Here is a 20,509-nt window from a genome sequence, read left to right as displayed (position 1 = left end):
CGTCTCTCTGCGTCTCAGTTTGACTTGATGATGATTTGCGCTCTCAGTCTCAGCTCCTTCATTCATTCTTTCATTCATTCTTTCATTCATCCCTCCATCCGCTTCCTGGTTGTGTCCTGGGTTGTGCTTGCTGTAGGAGAGCTGGTGTCGGTTCGTGTCGTTTCACACTGTGCTGTTTTGTCATGTCGCTGTTGTGTCTCCTGTCATTTCTACCAGCAGTTTTGTGAGACGAAAACTCAAAATCAGGCAGTTTCATTGACATTTTCTATTGTGTACATGTGACAGTTTTACTATTGTAATGCAAATATGCCTGTGGTGGTGCACTTTAAATACAAAACTTGTCTATTTCATCACAGAAACGCACATTTCTGGCAATTTTCCCTCCTGGAAGTGCAACATTTGATCATTTTTTGTGTACAACATGTACCAAATAAGGCCGTTTTTTGCCAAATTATGCAAATAAGGCAATTATAAAGCTTGGAAAATGCTAAAACAACAACAACAACAAATAACTGCAAAAGTTAACATATCCTGACAAAAACATACCTGATAAAAGCCTTGATTTAAAATGCAGAATACATGCGTTATGGAGGCCTTATTCACAGCATAGCAGAGAAGAAAATAAATATATATACAGACAAATAAGCAAGGCCAAAAATATAAACTTTTTAAATATAAAATTTAAACACAAATGAGTAAATTAAATCAAGGACAGATGCATGTCAAAAATCATAATTTAAATATATGATATAATTATTGTTAATAACAAGAAGCGATGCATTCAAGGACTTTCAAGAAAATTAAAATCCTGCTTTTTTCTGATTTTTTTGAAAGAAATGTCATTCAAATCTGCCGGTGGTTTAGATTGTTTTATTTACTAGGACTTTAGATTTAGATTTTATATTTACATTTTTTATTAATTACTGACTCACCCCGTTGCTGTCTTGTTGAGCTGACTTTTCGTAAGTAATGTAAGTTACAGTGGCAAACATAAATTCCTCATGTGTGTGAGCTCACTTGGCAATAAAGCCTTGTCTGATTCTGCTCAATAAAATTATATAAATTACAGTAATGATAATAAACAAATTATTCTATTTTATTAATAATTATTATAATTATTATTTTGGATTATTTTTTAAAATAAGGTCCTCAAAGCTTTTCTGCTAAATAAAATTGCATAAATAATCATGATAATAATAATAATAATGGTCTTATGTTATTATTGATATTTTTAAAATAATAAACAATAAATATGATAAAATATGATAAAATTCTTAATAAAACATATTAATTTCTATTTTTATTAGGTATTATATAATTTTATTAGAATCAGAAAAAGCTTTAATTATAATCATGTTAATAATAATTCGATTTAATGAACTGATCATTTTAAAAACAAAAAATTATCATAATTAGTTAGGTTTTACACAGGGTGCTCCATTTTTCGTATTTTTTGCTGCTGCTTATTTATTTTTCCTATGACCTCTATGGAAACGGTTCAACCGTGTCTCGAAGCAGAGCAAACTGGAACTGTTTTGTGAAGTTTTAACCCCCTGACTTATCAACATTCCTTCAAATCGTGCTTCGATCCAGAGCGGACACTCGTGTTTCCGCCCACGTGAATTTCACCAACTTCTCGGCCCCTGAGCTCCGCTGACTGCCTCCGACCTCCGGGGAGACGGGACTGGGATCTTAATCAGAGCTGTTATGACAGCGGAGATCCTGTACCGCCGGCCTCTTCCTCCACATTATTCTCCTCTGACCTTTACCGCTCCTCGGCTGCAGTAGCTGTATCCGCCGTGTAAATCATATAGGAAGATGTGTCCACACACATACACGCTTTCAAGCCCAAACCGCTCGCTTTGCATCCCATTTTGTCCCCGGTAACCCTTCCCTCCTCGCCCACCAACAGCCCCCCCGATTTAAACACATCTCGGCCTTAATTGAATTGCAAAGGTCACCGGTGCAATTATTCCTGAATAAATGAGTGACCTATAATCCGGAGCGCCGCGGTGATAATTTATTTCACTGTGTCTGACGGCGAGGCGACAGGATGCCGAGCCAATGTCAGACCCCCTCAGACAAGTTGCCCTCCGCCGTGATATTAAGCCGTTACAAGCAGCTAATGAGTGTTACCGTTGCGTTCCTTCACTTTTTTAAGCTGCGCCAGCCTGTCTTCACCCCTAAACAGAGACGTCACCGGCTGGAAAAGCACCGCACAGTCACAAATCGACGTTTGTTTCACCGAGATCGTCTGAATTTGTGACACAATATCAGAAACAAGTGGTTCCTGAACCCCAAAACACATACAGGGGGTCCTTGAATTACGTTGGAGTTCTGAAGTCGACTTTTGTCGTAAGCCAGAACTCCAGCAAAAATGTAAACAAAGCCGTTGTGTGCATCATGATATCGATCAGTTCTTCAGAAAAGTCATGAATACCATTGACTTTCATGCATGTTTGAGTCATTTTATCAGACGATAACAGAATATGTTAGACTGCTTTTGCAGTTTGAGTGTTTTATTATATCTAATTTAACTTCTATGGAGATGGCTTTCCTTTTCTTGGAAGCTCTGCCATCAGAAGAGCCTGACTTAGGCTTGGGAGCCATCATGAAGGGCAAAAAGTTAGCAAATGTAGAGCAATCCAAGATGGCGTACAACCGGAGAATGTAAACAAAGCCTTCTTATAGTGCCGCATGATGATGTATTCGTCCACGCTGCTCGTCAGCTAGTTCCACGTAACCAGTTCTGACAACGACGAGGTCGATGACGTCATAAACCGAGAACCCCCAGTATCTTTATCTGTAAACACTGTCTGCAGTTCAACCTAAAAGTCCCTGAATTTTAATCACGACTGTTGGTCACAGCTGAGTCATTCATAGATTCACAGTTGCAAAAAGGACAGAATTATTTATTTTTTAGAGAACCCCCAGTATCTTTATCTGTAAACACTGTCTGCAGTTCAACCTAAAAGTCCCTGAATTTTAATCACATGACTGTTGGTCACAGCTGAGTCATTCATAGATTCACAGTTGCAAAAAGGACAGAATTATTTATTTTTTAGAGAATCTTGTTCATGCAAGTGGTGTATTTTTTGAAAGATTTTTCAAGGAGGCATGTTGGATAAAATTACTACAAATTTGAAGCTCAGATTTGTTTTCGGAAAGTAAGAATTTTACAAAATGTGGTTATATTTTAAACTTTCTTGAGAAAATTGCTCCAGCAGGACTCTTTAAATTAATAAACAGGCGCCGAGAGTTAAGTTTTGCACCTTTCTGTTTCCCAGACTGTGTTTTCACATTACCGCTGTGTTGTTTTCCATGTCGTCTGTGTGTTTTGTCGTCTCTGAGTGTGTTTTTGTGTGTTTGTGTGCATGCGGCGCTGCGAGCTTCTCACCTGGAGATACCTGTGCAGCTCTGGCCGTCATCAGCGACTTCTCATCCTCTGATTTACTGTTTAAACTAAAACTCTGTGTGTCCCGTGATGTGTTCGCTGTCGTCCTCGTGGAATCGGTGTCGGTGTGTCCTCTGTGTGTGTCGTGTGGTCGTCGTCCTGTGCGATTGTGTCGTTCTTGTATGTGTGGTTTAAAAACACAACCTTGGGAGCGCTAATGAGTAAGTGCACTCTTCTTTCTTTATTGTTGGGTTTTATGTAAAGTTGCTCAAATGCTCTCAGGTATGGCGGCTCTAAACGGAGGCCTGGGCGGCGCAGGGCTTACCAACGGGACGGCGGGCACCATGGACGCGCTGACGCAGGCTTACTCAGGGATCCAGCAGTATGCCGCCGCAGCGCTGCCCACCCTCTACAGCCAGTCCCTGCTGCAGCAGCAAGGGGCCGCCGGCAGCCAGAAAGAGGGTCAGTAGCCCGGGGCTGCATGTCTGCACATCAGTGCTGCTCAGTGGGAATTCACAGTGTTTACATGATAGCTTTCCACCAAGCATGTGTTCAGTAGATCCTCCGGGAGCTGCTCTGTAGGACAGAAAACTGGCAGCATGAGGCGTTTAGAGCGAACACTGGAACCACTGGCATTGCACGGTGCCTTCACACTACCAGATAACAGGTTATTTTCTCAAGCACTGCAAGAAATGTGTACATATAAAGTGGAGAAAATCCAGTTGGAAAATAGCTGTAACCTATAAAAACAGTGATGTAACTTCATTTAGTAAGGTGAGCTAATTTGGTATTGATTTTGAAGACATTTCTGAAGATGTAGAGGATGAAAGCAGCGCAAAAACTACACATAAGGTGCATTTGCACGTCAACATTATGTACAGATTTAGTATACGTATTAATATCGTCATGTTTTTGGCTTAATCTGCTAAGCACTGTGAAATGACGTGTTACGAATCTGCACTATAGAAATAGAATTTAAGTTAAATAGAATATTAAAAAAGGTGCAAAATTTCCTGATAAAATGCTGATAGATTAGGTTAGAAAATGTTTTTAGTCACTTTTATAAGAATCTGAATCGGAAAAAGCCTTATGGACAAATATGTTCAAAAACAAGTTTTAAATAATAAAAAATTTGAAAAATAATGTAGTTATTAATGAAAAATTACAATATTTATAATATTTAAAGTAATGTAAAATCAGTCGGTCCGCACACCAGTGTCGTTTCAAAGTGCCACCTACATATAGTACCTGGCAGCCGGAGTTAAATCTACCGAAAAAGCTTTAGACGACAGCGCTGAATACAAACCAGATGATGAAACGTCTCGTAAAAAACAAAACAAACAGAGCCACATACTGTTTGTTTGTGCTCGTCTCATCTGCGCTTCCAGCAAAGATAAAATTTGTAAAGCAGCTGTCTTGTCTTTGACAGTCCATCCAGGAGTTCAAAACCCTCCAGAGGAGACAAAGATGTGCCAAATACTGAGCCTCATTTAGCCGCACATTAAACCAGAGATCTGGATAGTCAGGACGTGGTAGATGGTCGCGAGGATGGGGGACAACCTGCGACCCTCTTAATAGACACGAAAGAATGACTAAATGAAAAGCGAGAGGACGGGGGAACTACTTTTGTTTGTGGCGAGCTGAAATATAATTATTAAATGGAAACCAAAAGCTTTCATCTTTGTTGAATGTTCAATACAATCGCAGAATGTTGTTTAAAAGCAATAACAAACCCAAGGTCATGCGATATTGTGCTAAGCGGTGTGCTTGAGCTCCGTTCCTATGACGACAGAAGCGGTCGCCGCGGCGCAGCACTGCCTCTCCTGCAGTTTCTGATTCAATACAAAAAAAAACAAACACAAAAAAAACCTCCATTGTAACCTTATTTCTGCTCTGCATTTTGTTCCGCCAGGTCCCGAAGGTGCCAACCTGTTCATCTACCACCTGCCCCAGGAGTTCGGAGACCAGGACATACTGCAGATGTTCATGCCTTTCGGAAATGTGGTCTCTGCCAAAGTCTTCATCGACAAACAGACAAACCTTAGCAAGTGCTTCGGTACGGCAGCAGCTCGGGTTTGGTGGTTTGGGGTTTTCCATTTTTAAAAAAAGAAAGAAAACAAACACAAGCTGGAGTTCAGGGGCTGGAACCCTGCAAGAATTCAGGTCCAGCTGACTTGAAAGCCTCATTCATGTCATGAAAGAATTATTGTATTAATCAAACAGCTTTTTAGCTCAACATAACAAGACGAACAAACAAATTATCACCTGAAAGCACCATTAACCCTCTGAACCCCAACTAGTTTCTGGCGTTTCTTATTTTCTCTGGCACATTTTTTGGTCACTGAGGGCTCATATTTTGCTGCATCTTTATGGAAAACTTCACATCCATGGCTAGAAGTACAGAAATGTCTTTGATGTCTTACTTATTTTACAAATTGAAAAGTTCTGTAGCCAGCATTTACTACATTTTTCCAGTTGAGCACACAAATGTTACCAATATTGAGGGGGAATGACAACTCTTCATACTAATTTTACATCTTTTGCCTACTGTTTGTGTAAACACTGCCTGTAGTTCAGTCAAAACATGACAAATGTTTTGTCATGCGAGTCTTAGCTGCAGCAGAGTCAATAATGACTTGCACCAAAGAGCACTGACTTTTTGTTTTTGACAGAATCTGCTTAGATCAAATGGTTTATTTTTACATAAGATATGTTGACATAAGAGATTTTTGATATCAATTTTTATGCTTAGATGAAACCAGAAATATTGCAAATGGTTTATTTTTGGCAGTTTCTTTAGCTAATACATGCAGAATGAAATGATTTTGATAAGATTTTTCAAGCACAAAAAAAAGTCTTGTATAAGTTTTCAAAATCAATCCAATGTGGATGTTTGACAACTGAAAAGTTCTTAAATAGTACCATGGCTCTAAGGGCTCCAAAAGATGGTATAAACCTGAATTCCCTTTGTCAGTAAATGTATTGTCGATCAGCAGTAGTACCTGGTTGTTCCACCAGGTGGAGCCTCTTACTGTTTAGTACTGCAGAGACCAGTTGAGGCATCACTCAGATTACACGAAGTTAGTACTGGCAAGCAGAGAACATTGTGGGGATTTAGCTGGTAAGGGGGCACCATGAGAAAGACTTATGTGGTGGTTAATGACCTCCAGGCAACTCATGAATAGAGCAGAGTTGTTATCTCATTGGCAAAAGTACCAGAGCAGCATCTGTGGCCCAAAATCATGTTTTAGAAGATTTTAAGCTTTCATTTGCTCAAGTTTCCCCAACTGAGCAGCATTTAACAGATGAGTAACTCAAGGGCAGTTGGAAACCTGTAAGTTTCTGCAATTCTTTTAAAAAGATAACAAACTAGCTGTATGGTTTTGCGTTTCAGTGAGTTAAAGATGCTTCTTACGTGTCACAAATGGATAGCTATGCAAATGTGAAGTTGTGGAGTCCATGTTTTTTGACATGAATGTGGCAAATTGACAATAAATAGCTATGAATTCAACTCAAGTCCAAAATTGACGCGGACAGTATGACCGGACTGCTAACAAGTTCTTGTGACAATTATATTGAACTTAAATTAGGTCCCAGTTGAGGTGACTTTTGTTGCAAAAGTGGTTCAAACATTCACAGGAAGCCTTGTAACTGGCCCTTTCAGCCTTTCTGTTTAAATTTAGGTGTCAGACCCAACAACTTGAGTGTTTCAAAGCAACAAGAAGTAGCAGTTATTGGATGAACTCCAAGTAAACAGTAAAGGGAACAATTGAGATTTGTCATGTTAGTGTATATGGTGAATTTTACAATAAAGATGACAATGTTGGGGAAAAACTGCTACTGGACGAGAACATTGACAGCATAAAAATCTGGTTTGTTGTCCCATCCTAGTTTAACCAGTCAGTACTGCATGTTGTTTTACCTACCCTTTTTTTTAATTTTTATAAGTGGTTCTGAATTATGTTCTTCAGGGACAGTTCCTGCAATGCAAAAACAGCTTCTTGGTTTGTAAAAGGACCGTGTAATTGGGAAGTTTCTGTTAAATAACTCCTGTTTAGCGCTAATTATTAAAAAGATTGACATTGAAAGTGCACAGTTACATACAAAGGAGACGGTTGACAAATGTAGAGAGTTCCAGTACTAAATGACTATTTTCTAGGGTTTGAATGGGCCTGTTTGTAATATTCCTGCAGTTCTTTCAGGGAAATTACTCTGGAGATCAATGAGTCCTCCTTATGAACCAAATACAACGAACTACCCTCAAATTATTGTCTCCACCATCTCTATAATTAGTGCAAAATTACACAGTTCTTTCCAGGAAACTTTATAGGAAATTAGTCGGGAATTACTACACCAATAAAATTAAATGTTTTATGCAGTAAGTGACTTCTTCCCACCTGGTTTTAACAGTTTTCCTCGCTTGCCTGTTAAAAAAAAAAAGAGCCAAAAAGGCTTCAAATCCAGAGTGAAATGCTTGTGCAGTGCAGCTTTGCATTTGCATAGTAGTTGTCCACATGGATAAAAAAAAAGAACTAAATATTATGCACATCCAATCTGCATGTAGGGAAATAAATCAAGCATGAATTCAGGCTGGAGAAGTGCACAAACTTATCTGGTAGTTGTCAAAAAATGGATTGTGAAGCGAAGTGTGCACAAAAATGACAGCAGAGAAATGCAGCACAATGTAACCTACATTAAAACCCTCATTTTGGCCAACAGTGGAATTTATCAATTAAGAATTCATGTTCCTGCCCTTTTTCTTGCAGTTTACACCCCTCCTTCCCCATTCGTTTTACTGCCATCTACCCGCTTTATTCTTTCATTACTTTGTTGATGCAACAAACCAGCCCCCCTTTGGGAGTCATTAAAATTTAATCTTTTCTTATTGCGTACCAGGGGTGTATTTTAATCTAGGTGTAAATGTAATCCAAATAAATCAGATCTGGAGACACGGAAACAAAGCGAAGGCGCCTTGTGTAGTATGTTATCATCAGTTTATTATTACAACGCCTTCGTTTACAGATGGTATAGCGGCTGTAAATGAAAAAGAGATGGAGTTGAAGCTTGTCGGACGATCTGAGGAAGCTGCTATGGGTCTGAAATTCTTACATTATGAGGACAGTTTTTTTATTATGAGATGTGCAAACAGAGAATACAACTAGCAAGAATGATCTTCTCTAATAAGGTCACAATATACAATCAGTTCCTTCGTTTTCGTGTTGTTGATCCACGTCTGGTTCATTAGCATGTTTCCACCCTCAGAGAAACACAAATAACATGTCTATGACCTACTTTTTTTTTCTGAGAAAGCGGAGTTTTTAATGGGGAAATAGTGAAGACAACCTGTCTTGATAGCCATATTAGCTACAGCATTAACTTGTTTTTCAATCCTCCATCAGACTTGGTTCACTAGTTTTTATTTCTAGTTAAATATCTTCTGGTTCTTGAAGAAAACTCTCCAAACATATAAAAAAACTTCAGTCAGGGTGGAAGTTTATCAAATCTGTGACCAGAGCACTCAATATAATAATTGTAATTCAACTGTACAGCATGAAAACTTGAAATTGGATTTTCATGTTGCTCTTGTTTGGATGTTTTCCACTGCATGAACTTGCAACATATTTAAGTGTTGTCTGAACCTTTGTGCACATTCTGACTGCAAGAACCGTCCCTATAGAACTTGTTTCACAGCAATTTTTGGGGCTGAAAAGATGAAACTGCTAGGTGGAGCGCAGTGCCAACTAGTTAAAGCTGCAGAGGACGACAAACACTTTTTTCCTGCCCTCTTGATGTCCTTGTTGAGGAGCATGTCACCATCATCAACACAGAGTTAGTGGTGCAGGCTAATACAACAAACCTTGATTGTTCTATTTCCTTCACAGTCATAGAACTAAGGTTACATCCAGCAATTACTGTATGTCGTTGTTTTGGTGCACTCTGGGTTAATGTTGTAGTCGAAGATGTCAGATCCTACACCACAGTGGTAACAGAAAGGCTAACAAGGGCTGTTCCTGTAAATGTTTATACTGTAATTGGAGAAAGCAGTTTCATGTTTGTCTGAATCAATGACCAGCATGAATGAAAAGAATTACAAAATTCCACATCATTGAAATGTTTGTGTGTGTGATTCCAGGGCAGATTTTCCTACTAGTATCTGTGGATGTCTCTCCATTATTGTTACAAAATGTGCATTTGCGCTCTCCATTTTTAGGATTTAGCTAGCATTGGGCACCACGACAGAGACCGATGTTGCAGTTACAATTAGAAAATGTATCGTAATGTAGATTAGTTGTAGTACCTAGTTGTGCCATCAGGCGGAACCCTTTTACTGTTTAGCAAGATGGAAAATTGCAGTCCATTTGCTGTGTTTAGTATTGTAGTGACCTAAAGAGGCAGTTCCTTTGCCTACATGTAGGCAACAGAGCATTTTGAGGGTTTAGCTAGCAAGGGGCACCACGACTGAGACCAATGTTGCAGTAAATGTCTTCCAGTTGCAGCTAACATATAGAGAAGATGTAATAGATTTGTAGTATCTAGTTTAGCCACTAGGTTGAGCCCTAAACTGTTTAGCAAGATGGATGCAATGTTCAATTTGGTAGCAACCAGAGTAGACAGTTATTCAGAGTATGGATGGTACTGGGTTGGGGTTGAGCTAGTAAGGATCACCATGACAGAGACTTCTGTTGCAGTTAATGACCTCCAGCTGAGGCTAACATATGGAAGAAAACTGTTGTAGTTTACTAGGACAGGATTTTTGGAATGCAGAGGCAATTTTTGAAAATTTCAAGTGTCTGTGTTTAAAACTACCTACGTATCTATGGCGTAAATACATTCCAGTTGTAGCTGTTGCCAGATTAGCATGCTGTGTTGTCGCATCCTTCTCAGTCATTCTTCTAACTTTTCCCTCCCGACTGTCCACTCTCTTCTGGTTTCCCGCCAGGCTTCGTCAGCTACGACAATCCAGTGTCGGCACAGGCAGCCATCCAGGCCATGAACGGCTTCCAGATCGGCATGAAGCGGCTGAAGGTGCAGCTGAAGCGCTCCAAGAACGACAGCAAACCGTACTGATCTTAGCACTAGGGTCTATCTGCTCCCCATGTTAGCACTGCTAGGGTAAGTCCCCCCACTGAAAACAATGAAAATGAACAAAAAAAAAAAAAAGAAACGACAAACAGCAAACCGAGCCACGACCTCTCTACACAGGGACTCGGGGATGGGGGGAGGCAGGGGAGGGACGTGGGAGGGAGGGGGAGACGACCTACAACCACCCTGAGGGAGACACGCCTTGTTTTTGTTTTGTTTTTTTTGTTTTTTTTCTTGCTTTTTTGGAGATTTTTATGTTAGCTTTCGAGTATTATTATTATTTATTATTTTTTGACACACATGAACGCTTCCATTACCACCATTACTTTGTGCAATTCTTTTTTATACATATATATATATATATATATATCTATATCTATATATAATGGAAGGAAGTAGCTATCTTGGGTAGCTTTATTTTCAATTTTAAGTTGTTTATTTAATTTTCTTTCTTTCTCGGTGATTATTTATACATTTTTCGAGGACTAGTTACAGTTACAGAACCGAGGTAAAGAAAAAAGGAGCCATGATGATTTTTTGAAATTTTTTTTTTATTTTTCCTCTCTCTCTCGAGGCCTGGCGAAGGGTTTCACTTACTTTTTTAACTTTTTTTTTTTTAATTTTTTCGACGCCGATATGCACATTCGACCTTTGACCTCCGCGGTGTTGGTTGCAGGCCGCCGCTGCTTCTCCAAAAAAAAAAAAAAACCCTCTACGCCTGCTGGCAACCCGGGAGCAAAGGCTGCAAAAAAAAAAAACAAACATTAGTGGCCTCTTTTACAGTTTATTAGTCAGCCTGCCGATATACAGTTACACCACAAGAAGAAGAAAACCACACGCATGCACACATACTCCAGCTTATTATTTAAAATACAGAAATGCAGTTTTTTATTTCTCAGAAGAAGAAAAACTAATTAGTAACTACTCTTTTCTGGGTCAGATCACATTGGTCTTTGTTGCGAAAGGGAGATTACAGCATGTAGGACGTTTAAAAGAAAAAACATTCAGAATTTGATGAAGGCTATAACAATTATACTTAATAATAAAGAAAAAAGAGTTTATGGGTTTTAAGGGGGTTAAACTGAAAATACTTGATGTTTGTTGAAAGATTTTAAAAAAAAAAGTACAGAAAGCCACAGGCCTGTAAATTTTATTTGTAAAAAAAGCAGTTCTATTTTTATACAACATTTTTACTGCCTCAGATGAAAAAAAATGATTTTATTTATTGTTATTAAGTTATTGGACTCCTATAAAGTATTACAGCATCATTAAAAGTTTAGACCCTTGTGGAGAAGTCTCGTGGAATTGGGTTCTCCGGTGTTCTTTTGGTGTTTTTTTTTTTTTTTATTCCAGTGCAGAAAAACCACATTCACAACATTTTCGCCGCCATTTTGAACCCCCTTCGTCCACTTCTGTGTCCTCCATCCATCCGTCCATCCATCCGTTCATCCATCCATCTCTCCCTCTTCTCCATTCGTAGTGGGACTATTTCTTCATCTGTTTTTTCCTCGCGTTCATTTTTTACTTTTGTTTTTTATGATTTTTTTCCGTGTTTTCCGTTTGTTCGTTGCCCCCCCTTCCCCTCTACCTCCAAAAAAAATTGTTTTCGAATCGATAAGACTCCCCTCTCCCTCTCCGATAACGATAAAGATATTTTCTCCCAAATGACGACATCCATCCGGGATCTGATGGATAAAGCTTTGGGTGCTCTGTGTGTGTTTTTATTTTGTGTGTGTGTGTGTGTGTGTGTGTGTGAGACTGAATGTATAACATCGTTTTATATTACGGAAAAAAAGAAAAAATCAGCGAGTGGTGTTTTGCTGTTCAACCGGGTTTGCATTGTTGTTTGTTTGTTGTTGTTGTTGCTGTTTGTTGTTGTTGTTTCTCCTGATTTTTTTTTTTTTTTACACAAAAAAAGACAACAAAATGCTGTAAGTGGTGTGGTGCTCTGGCTCTCTGTGTGTAACTCTCTCCTCTCCCCTGTTTTTTCTTTCCCCCTTTTAGAACAACCCATCCTCCATGCCTGTTAGCTCATCGTTTGCCTAGCATGTCTCCGTGGCGTCCAAAACAAACAAAAAACAACTTTTACGAAAACAAACACACACGAAAAAAACATTTATCCCCACCCAAAAAAAAAACAAACAAAAAAAATATCAAAGTGTCATCGTCGTCCTCCTTCCCCGTCATTGTTTTTTCTGATGTCTTTTCCGAGCTCACCTGATCATAACCTGGTTCTCCTCCTCCTCCTCCTCGCTACCGCCTACTGAACTTTTGAAAACTTTTTAGCTTTTTTTGGACTTTGATTTTTATGGTTATTACTTTTGTTGTCTTTCTTGTTTATTTTTGTTTATTTTTGTTGTTGTTCTTTTGCATGTGACCTCATTTGGATCTGGGAGGGTTTCAGGGGAGAAGAAGATTTAAAAAAGGGGAGGTTCAGAAAAAAAAAAGAATCAATGTGAAAAAGATACAAAGCTGCATTCATTATGAACACAAAAAAAGACTGAGATTTTTATGGAATAACAAAAATGTTCTGTTTTTTTCTGTTTTGGAGAAAAAACAACAACCTGTGGCAAAGTGATTTCCATTAAGTATGTTTTCTTGCATATTTTTCTTTTTTTTCCTTTATATGTCAGTTTTTTTTGTTTTTGTTCTTCATTTAAAGTAAACTTGAAAGTTCACTACAGGAATTGGCGCGCCATCTTGCTTCTGGTGCCGAAAACAACACCACCACCACAATGAAAAAAAAAAAAGAAAAACCAACAAAAAAAAAACAAACGACAAAAAGCAGGGCCAGAAGCAGTCCGCGCCAGTTTCTCTGAGAAATAAGACTACTTCCAAACAGTTTTGAATAAAAACTGTCTGATCAATATTAGACTCTCTCAGAGCTCTCTAATGGTTTTTACATTTTTCAGGCAGTGTAAAGTTTTTTGATAAGGCCATTTTAAGTGGCTCTGTTTCTCATTCAAAGTCTATATATAGAACCACTTTTTTCTAGAGTAGTTTAAAGGTAAAAATAAAAAAAGACATTTGCCCTGTTTGGGGGGGAGAAATGCTACCTACTTGTGTCACCTTTTGCTGAACTGACTCACAGATAGACAATCCGTGGTTTAAATGCACATGATGAAATGACCTATATTTTCTACTGTTTAAATGTATAGAGGAAAAAAAAAACAAACTAAGATTACCTGTAACCCGCGTTAACGTCGGTGCTTCTCGTGAGTTTAGTTGTGGTTTCATCACAAGTCTAATGGTCTTAAATGTCTCATGTTTTTCAAGAGAAGACTAAAAAATCAGTTTACTTGAACAATAGACAAAGCCTTTCATATTACTATAATAGTTTTTCTCTTTTTTTTTAAATTTTCCTTCTTTTTTTAAGGAGTCCCTATTTGCTAAATTTCTTGTTGGTTAATTAGCTATATAAAATTCCTAAAAATATATATAAATATAAATATATCTATATATATATAATGTCAGCTTGTGAAGCATCAATGTCATTATTATTTTATTTCTCTCGTGGGAAACAATATTTAGATGTGTTTTGTTGTTCGGCAAAAATGTCTTATAAAGAAAAAAAGACAAGATCAGTGGAGTTTAGTGCCAAATTCTGAAGGTACTTGCTGCCTAGCGCGTCAGTGTATTTCTTGTGAAATTATTTGATAACATGGGTATTTTATTATAAGTGTTTTGTATGGATCCCTCATATTTAAAGTATAGATTTAAAAAAGAGTTTGTTAACTTGCTATTCTGTGGTCTTGTTGCCTGAAAATGTCATGTTTGCTTTTTTCTTTGTAAAGATGTAAGGACAAAAAAATCGACAAAAAAAGTGCCCATGTGTCATATATATATATATATCTACACAAACACACACGCAAACACACACATATATGCATCACGTCAACACACACTCTCGTGCAGACCTCACAGTTTACTTTGTTATTGTGCATGAGAGCCCCTGAGCGCGAACGCTTCTTCAGCAAACCGCTAGCGCCCGCCAGCGTGCACGCTAACACTTTAAAAAAAACACAGTCGCGCACTGATATTTTTAGCCATTGTACAGCCGTTTCACTCATCAAAGCCTTATCACAAATCTTTGCACTCCTGTTCTCTCTCTATTAGCATCCGTCAGGCTTGTATTGTTTTTATTTCTCGTCCCGCCGAAGACGAAGAAGACGAGCCTTATTTCTCTCCACATTTCTGAGTCCGTTTTTTGTCTGACGGCGAGGATCGTTTTGTGTTATCACACCTCAAGACGAGTGCTTTCATGATGTAAGCACAAGGCAAGACTCGCTCATTCACAAACCAGCCTCGGTCTTTTGAGGAAAAAGCACACCGCCGCCGCCGTTAGAGGAGGAAAGACAAAAAGGCGGGAAAGTCCGACGCAAGTTCCCGCTCTTTTTTCCCCTCCTTCCTCCATGTGTAAGTCTCGTGGTGCAATGGGCCAAAATCATGTTTTTTAGATGCCAAAGTGTGTTCAAGACATTCTCATAGTCGAGCCGTTTACATGGCACAGTTGTCGGTGTCGAGTCTATTCTAACTGCCCCCCGTTCCCTCTCCCTGAAGTTTACGGTCTGCAAAAAATAGAAAAAAGTTTATAAAAAAATAAAGGCAGCATTATTTTCTACAGAAGCTCACCAATCGCCTTAACCAGGGAGCGTCGTAAACCAGTATTATACAAGAGTAGAAGACGTTGTCGAGTCCAAGTGATGTGTGCCAAGTCTGTCGTCGAAGAAAAAAAAAAAAGTCTGGCTCTTCCTTCTTCCCGCCAAACCAAGCCGAGAAAAGAGAAATGTGTGGTTGTTGTCTCCCAGGCTAACGGGGGTTATTAGATACCGGGCCGTGTGCAGAAACGTCTTATTGGAATAGCGACGGGGGAAATAAAGCAGAGAGGAAAGGGTCATGTCGGCAGGAAGCAAAACAACAAGCCGCAGCCTGAGACGAAGGCGATGCAGCTTTCATTATCCTCTCTCTCGGAAAAAAACAGACCAAACTTTATCTGATCTCATGGAAGGGAGACGAGCAGACTTTTTTCTTTGTATTTTTAATTTTTTTCCCCTCCTAAATGCAGTACACACATGCCACAAAACAGCCATAAACTACCTGTACGAAACCGGTTTTATTTTTTTTCTGTAGGTTCGAAGAAAGTATTCAATTACAAATTTTTAGTTTCAATTTTGTAAAATGTCGACACATTCTGCGCTTAACTGAGGGGCTTAGAAGCAGAGTGGTCTAACCCACAACTGAGTTTTGTCATTTCTGTCATGTTTTATGACCTAGATTTTACTGGCAAAGTGTCACAACCCAAATATAGTGTTATAGTCGCACTTCTATTGTTACACCATTGTTGAAAAAAGCAAAAACTACAGAAAGTGGGTTAGACCATTCTGCTTCCGAACCCTTCGACTGTCCTGGAAACTTTCCGGGGTCATGAAAAATTGCCAAAATCTCCACCCCGACGTTTTGCACAGTCCAGGGCCTTTTGTTTTGTTCTTCTGTGGGTTCGAAGAAAGTATTTGATTACATATTTCCATTTTTAAATTGGCAAAATGCCGACACATTCTGCGCTTAACTTAGGGGCTTAGAAGCAGAGTGGTCTAATCCACCACCAAAACAAAATCTGAACTCGAGTTTTATGTAAGTCCTGTAATATTTTATGACCTAGAGTTTAGTGGCAAAGTGGTCAAAATCTAAATATAGCGTTACGGTGGTGCCTCGAATGTTAGACCATTCTTGAAAAACACAAAAATCTGCAGAAAGTGGGATAGACTACTCTGTTTCCAGACCCTTTGAGTGTCTTAGAAACTTTTCGTGGTCGTGAAAATTTGCCAAAAGCTCCAAACCGATGTTCTGCACAGTCTGGCGTCGTCGTTTTTTTAAAATTTGTTTTTCTGCAGGTTCGAAGAAAGTATTCGATTGCACATTTTCATTTTTAATTTCACAAAATGCTGACACATTCTGCACTTCACTGAGGGGCTTAGAAGCAGAGTGGTCTAACCCACCACCAAAAATAAAATTCAAACCCGAGTTTTGTGTAATTCCTGTAATAGTATATGGTCTAGATTTTAACGGCAAAGTGGTCACAACCCAAATGTAGCGTTATGATGGCACCTTGAATGTTAGACCATTCTTGAAAAACACAAAAATCTACAGAAAGTGGGATAGACCACTCTGTTTCCAGACCCTTTGACTGTCCTGGAAACTTTTCGTGCTCTTAAAAAAATGCCAAAATCTCCACCTTGACGTTTGCACAGTCCAGCGTCGCTTTATTTTTGTTTTATTTTCAATGTTGAAGCACAAATCGGGCCGGGTTTTTCCGTGGAAGCGGCTCGCTTCAGGGGCTGTCATCGCCGATGCTCGTTGTAATCTTTCTATCTGTCACTGTTTCACTTCTCTGTTCTCCTTCTTTCTTAATTATCTTAAGTGCTATTTATCAAACAAATGAAATCTTGAAAGGAAAAAAACAAAAAAAAAACAAACTTGTTGTTTCTTTGCATTATGGCTTATGTCAAAAGTTTTTTGAGGAAAAATGTTTTGTGTGTTCTCTCTTTCCGTGGCGTAAAAAAAGAAGCTTGTTGTCTGTAGAAATTATCCGATTTCGATGATTTTTTTGCTGTTGTTTTTTCTTTATTTCTTTTAATTCTCAAAAAAAGGTTTTCAAAGTAGTTTCAAAGTTATTGTCTTGAGAGAAGCCAAAGTCAATGCATTTCAGTGGATCCTGTAAGCGTGATGTATGTTTGTTTGACAACACTTCGAAAATCTGTCACTGGATGGGATTTAAAAAGTACAAAAAATGCAGGCTTTCCTATTTCTACAACTGATTGTACTTATGCATTTTGTACCAGTGGAATTTTTTATACTGGAGATTAAAGGATACATCAAAAAAAAAAGAAAAAAAAATCTTAGAAAAAAAAACGCTGTCTGGCCTGGTGGTGTGGCCTGACCCTGACTGGTCCCCGAGTATGATTTCTAGCTGGCATCAAGGAAGTTGGCTTTTGATAATAAGATTTTCTAGAAGATCTTTGGCTTTATTTCTTTCACTTCTTTTTCCTCACTTGAGTGTTGTTCTTTCTTTCTATCTTTCTTTTTCATTCTTTCTTTTTTATTTTCCTGAAAAACAAGAGGTTTAGGTGAGTGTCGGACCTTTTCTTTTTCATTTTTTAAATTTTTGTTTTGCTTTATAAATATAGTTCTAGCAAGTTTGTCTATACAACAGCGGTAAGTTTCATTTGACTTCTGTATTGTGCCGTCTCCACGATAAGACAATTATAGAAAAAGAAGGAATAGAAATATTTAGTCACCTTCAGTGGATTAATGTATTAGTTTAATAAAGAGATCAACTAATTAGAACTTTTTTGCTTTTAGCTGTTTAGATTTTTCCGGTTTCTCTGTCCTTCTCTGTGAACTAACTGTGTAGCTGAAGCAGTCAGAATTATTTTTGTAAACGTATGTTCTTGTGTGATGCAGTTTTTTGCTTCTGTCTCCTATATTAAACCATTTTTCCTAATACTTGTCTCTCTCTGTGTTGTTATGTTCCAGTGGCTGTCTGATGTTGTACTGTTTCACAACCTCTCCCTGCCATATTCTCTCTATACTCTCCTATTCATAGTCTATCTCTCTCTCTATCATTCTCTACCTCATGTTTGTGTTTTTTTCTTTTACCACATAGTACAGTTGACTCCATCTCCAATGACAACTCACTATGCTGTTTCTCACTAAACATAGTAAATATACATCGAGGTGTCTGTATGTATATTACTGTGTAGCCCAAGTCGCCGCGAGACAGTCGAGTGAAAACAAGACGGGATAGAGTACAAAAAAATTCTAAATTTAACCAGTAACAGTAAGAAGCACATTAGCCAAGTGCACCTTATTTGTTAAACTAAAGGTATAGTTTTACATTTTGGGAATATTTACAATCTGGATGCTAAGCTAGCTAGCTTCTTTCTAGTTTCTGTGCACAGTCACTGAACGCTTTTTTCTTCATATCTAGTTGTCGGCATGAATTTAAAGATTATTGTGGATAAAACTTCAAACAAATCCACTGTCATTTTTGATAAGAGATCCTGGAGCCGATAGCTTTTGTAGTTTCATGTAAACTAAAATTCATAAAAACTTTCATTTTCTTGACGTTGTTCTTGATTTTTTTTTTTTCAGGAAATACATAAGAAAAGAAAACACCATTTCTGAATAAGCTCTGACGTAGCAGAATATCATTTTTACATTTGATTAGCTTTTTCTTTCTCAGAATAGTATGGCTAATACATGCTAACATTAAAAATATTACAACTTTCGAGATTGAATTCCAGAACTCTTTTCTACATTTTTCTCATGTCGACGGACACATTTTTGCGCGTTTCTTTTTTCTTCAGGTTTTTTTTTTAGCAGTTAGCTAAGAGTTTTCCTTGTTTTGGATTGCTTCTAATCTATTTCTTGGCACTAACGTAGCCTATAGTGCCACCTTTTCACAACACTACACAGCTGAGTTTATTGACTTCAAAGACAAACTCACATTTTCTTTTTGTTTTTTTATGACATTTTAAAATTCAATCTAATCTGTCACTTCAGATTTGGTATCTGATGGCATATAAAACTTGATCATACTTTCAATTTGCTTCAAATTTATTTGACATTAAATGGTTAGTAATCAATCCAGACTGAAAAGTCTCAAAGTTTGTCATTCTACACTTTGGTTCTAGCACACTATAGCAGTTAATTAGTAAGATTTAAAGCAGTTTAGGGTCGATTTAGCCAAATTTCACTACAGTTAGCCCAGCTGTTACCACTTATTTCTAGTCTTTATGCTATGCTAAGCTAAGGTATGATCAGATAGAGCGTTCTTTATTTCCCAAAATGCTGAATTATACTTCCAAGTGCATTTAGAACACATCTTTAATGCAGCTATGGACTGCTACATTTTATATTTTCTTGTGTTTTTTCCAAAGTAAACTCAAAATTTGCTCCCTAAGATGTTTATTGGCAGCCGTGAATGCTTCCTCATTGGGGATTGGCTAATGCCCTCCTCCTTACTTCCTGTGCTGTCTGCTGTCCTGGGCGAGACGTGTCCACTGTATGTCCAACTCTGTGTCCAACCCACTCCCGTACTGTCTCACCGTCACAACTGCATCCCCCGTAGAGAGAGGAAAGAGAAGTCAAAGGTCAAAGTTTCCACCTTCCATTCACAGGTGTCGACGAGGGTTTTGCATGAGTTTGAGTAAAGACTGGCTGCTTTTTAAAAAAAATTCCTGCAATGTTGGTCTAATAAATGAAGAAGACGCCGATCCTTCTACCTCAAAGTGCCTCGATAAACCAAACCTGCAACCTGCGAAGCTCTAAATTCTTTATCTCGATAACTTTCAATCTGCAAATATTCACATCGCTGTACATTACGTGCTCTCTGGCGCTTTACGGCGTCTTATCCTTTCATCAGTGCACCAGTCCGCCAAGTCTGTTATTAAATATTGATTGCAAGGTTCAAGCAAAGGTGTACAATAAACTACCCTCAGCCCATGGATCCTACCCATGGATAGATAATATTACACCTCTATTATTGTCAACATGTGGCCTGTAATTCAAGAAAATGTCTGCAGCTCAAGATTGTTGGTTTTACTTTGTGGTTTTCTCTTCAGTTTTTGCTCGATATTTCAGTCTGCAGAATTTAAAAAGTGTGAAAGCAGACAGACGTGGGGGATTGTTTGAAGCTGCCTACAGAGCAAAAACTTAAGCGATGGTTTTAGACACTTTCGGTAGCCTTGAAAGACTTGCTGTGGGAAAAGGTGAAGATGAACGCAACATCAGCTGTCAACTGAGATGCTCCAAAATTCGAGGTAAGATCGACGCCGTCAGACACAATATTCTAAATGAACAGAGATCTGACGGCAGCGGACGTTTGAAGGCCGACTTCTCCTCTGAGTTTCTTTCAATTTGACTATTTTTAAGTCTAAAATTCTCAAGGATTCAGCACATTTTCATTCTTCTCAGACTTTAAAGCACCAACTCAACCATGCAGCAATAGAAAAACAATGTGACTCCAACTTC

At 38.3% G+C, this 20,509-nt stretch overlaps 1 protein-coding gene across 14 annotated transcripts in view; it reads left to right on the top strand.

The window, feature by feature from the left end:
* celf2 (cugbp, Elav-like family member 2) overlaps window positions 1-17,980 on the top strand; it is a 302,904-nt gene extending 284,924 nt beyond the window's left edge. For 7 of the 14 annotated variants that reach the window (XM_022193739.2, XM_051947272.1, XM_051946730.1 and 4 more), the window contains 4 exons: window positions 3,659-3,856; window positions 5,307-5,450; window positions 10,335-10,507; window positions 12,482-17,980. In XM_022193739.2, the coding sequence (XP_022049431.1) occupies window positions 3,659-3,856; window positions 5,307-5,450; window positions 10,335-10,462 (470 nt within the window). In that variant the 3' untranslated portion in view covers window positions 10,463-10,507; window positions 12,482-17,980. The remainder of the gene's footprint in view (window positions 1-3,658; window positions 3,857-5,306; window positions 5,451-10,334; window positions 10,508-12,481) is intronic. The other 7 variants (XM_051946906.1, XM_051946940.1, XM_051946846.1 and 4 more) reach the window with 1 other exon arrangement.
* Window positions 17,981-20,509: the final 2,529 nt, after the last annotated feature.

This window comes from Acanthochromis polyacanthus, chromosome 1 (assembly GCF_021347895.1).
Source record: "Acanthochromis polyacanthus isolate Apoly-LR-REF ecotype Palm Island chromosome 1, KAUST_Apoly_ChrSc, whole genome shotgun sequence".
Classification (NCBI taxonomy): Eukaryota; Metazoa; Chordata; class Actinopteri; family Pomacentridae; genus Acanthochromis; species Acanthochromis polyacanthus.
Note: the sequence above shows the minus strand (reverse complement) of the source record. Positions and strands in the feature narration are given on the sequence as shown.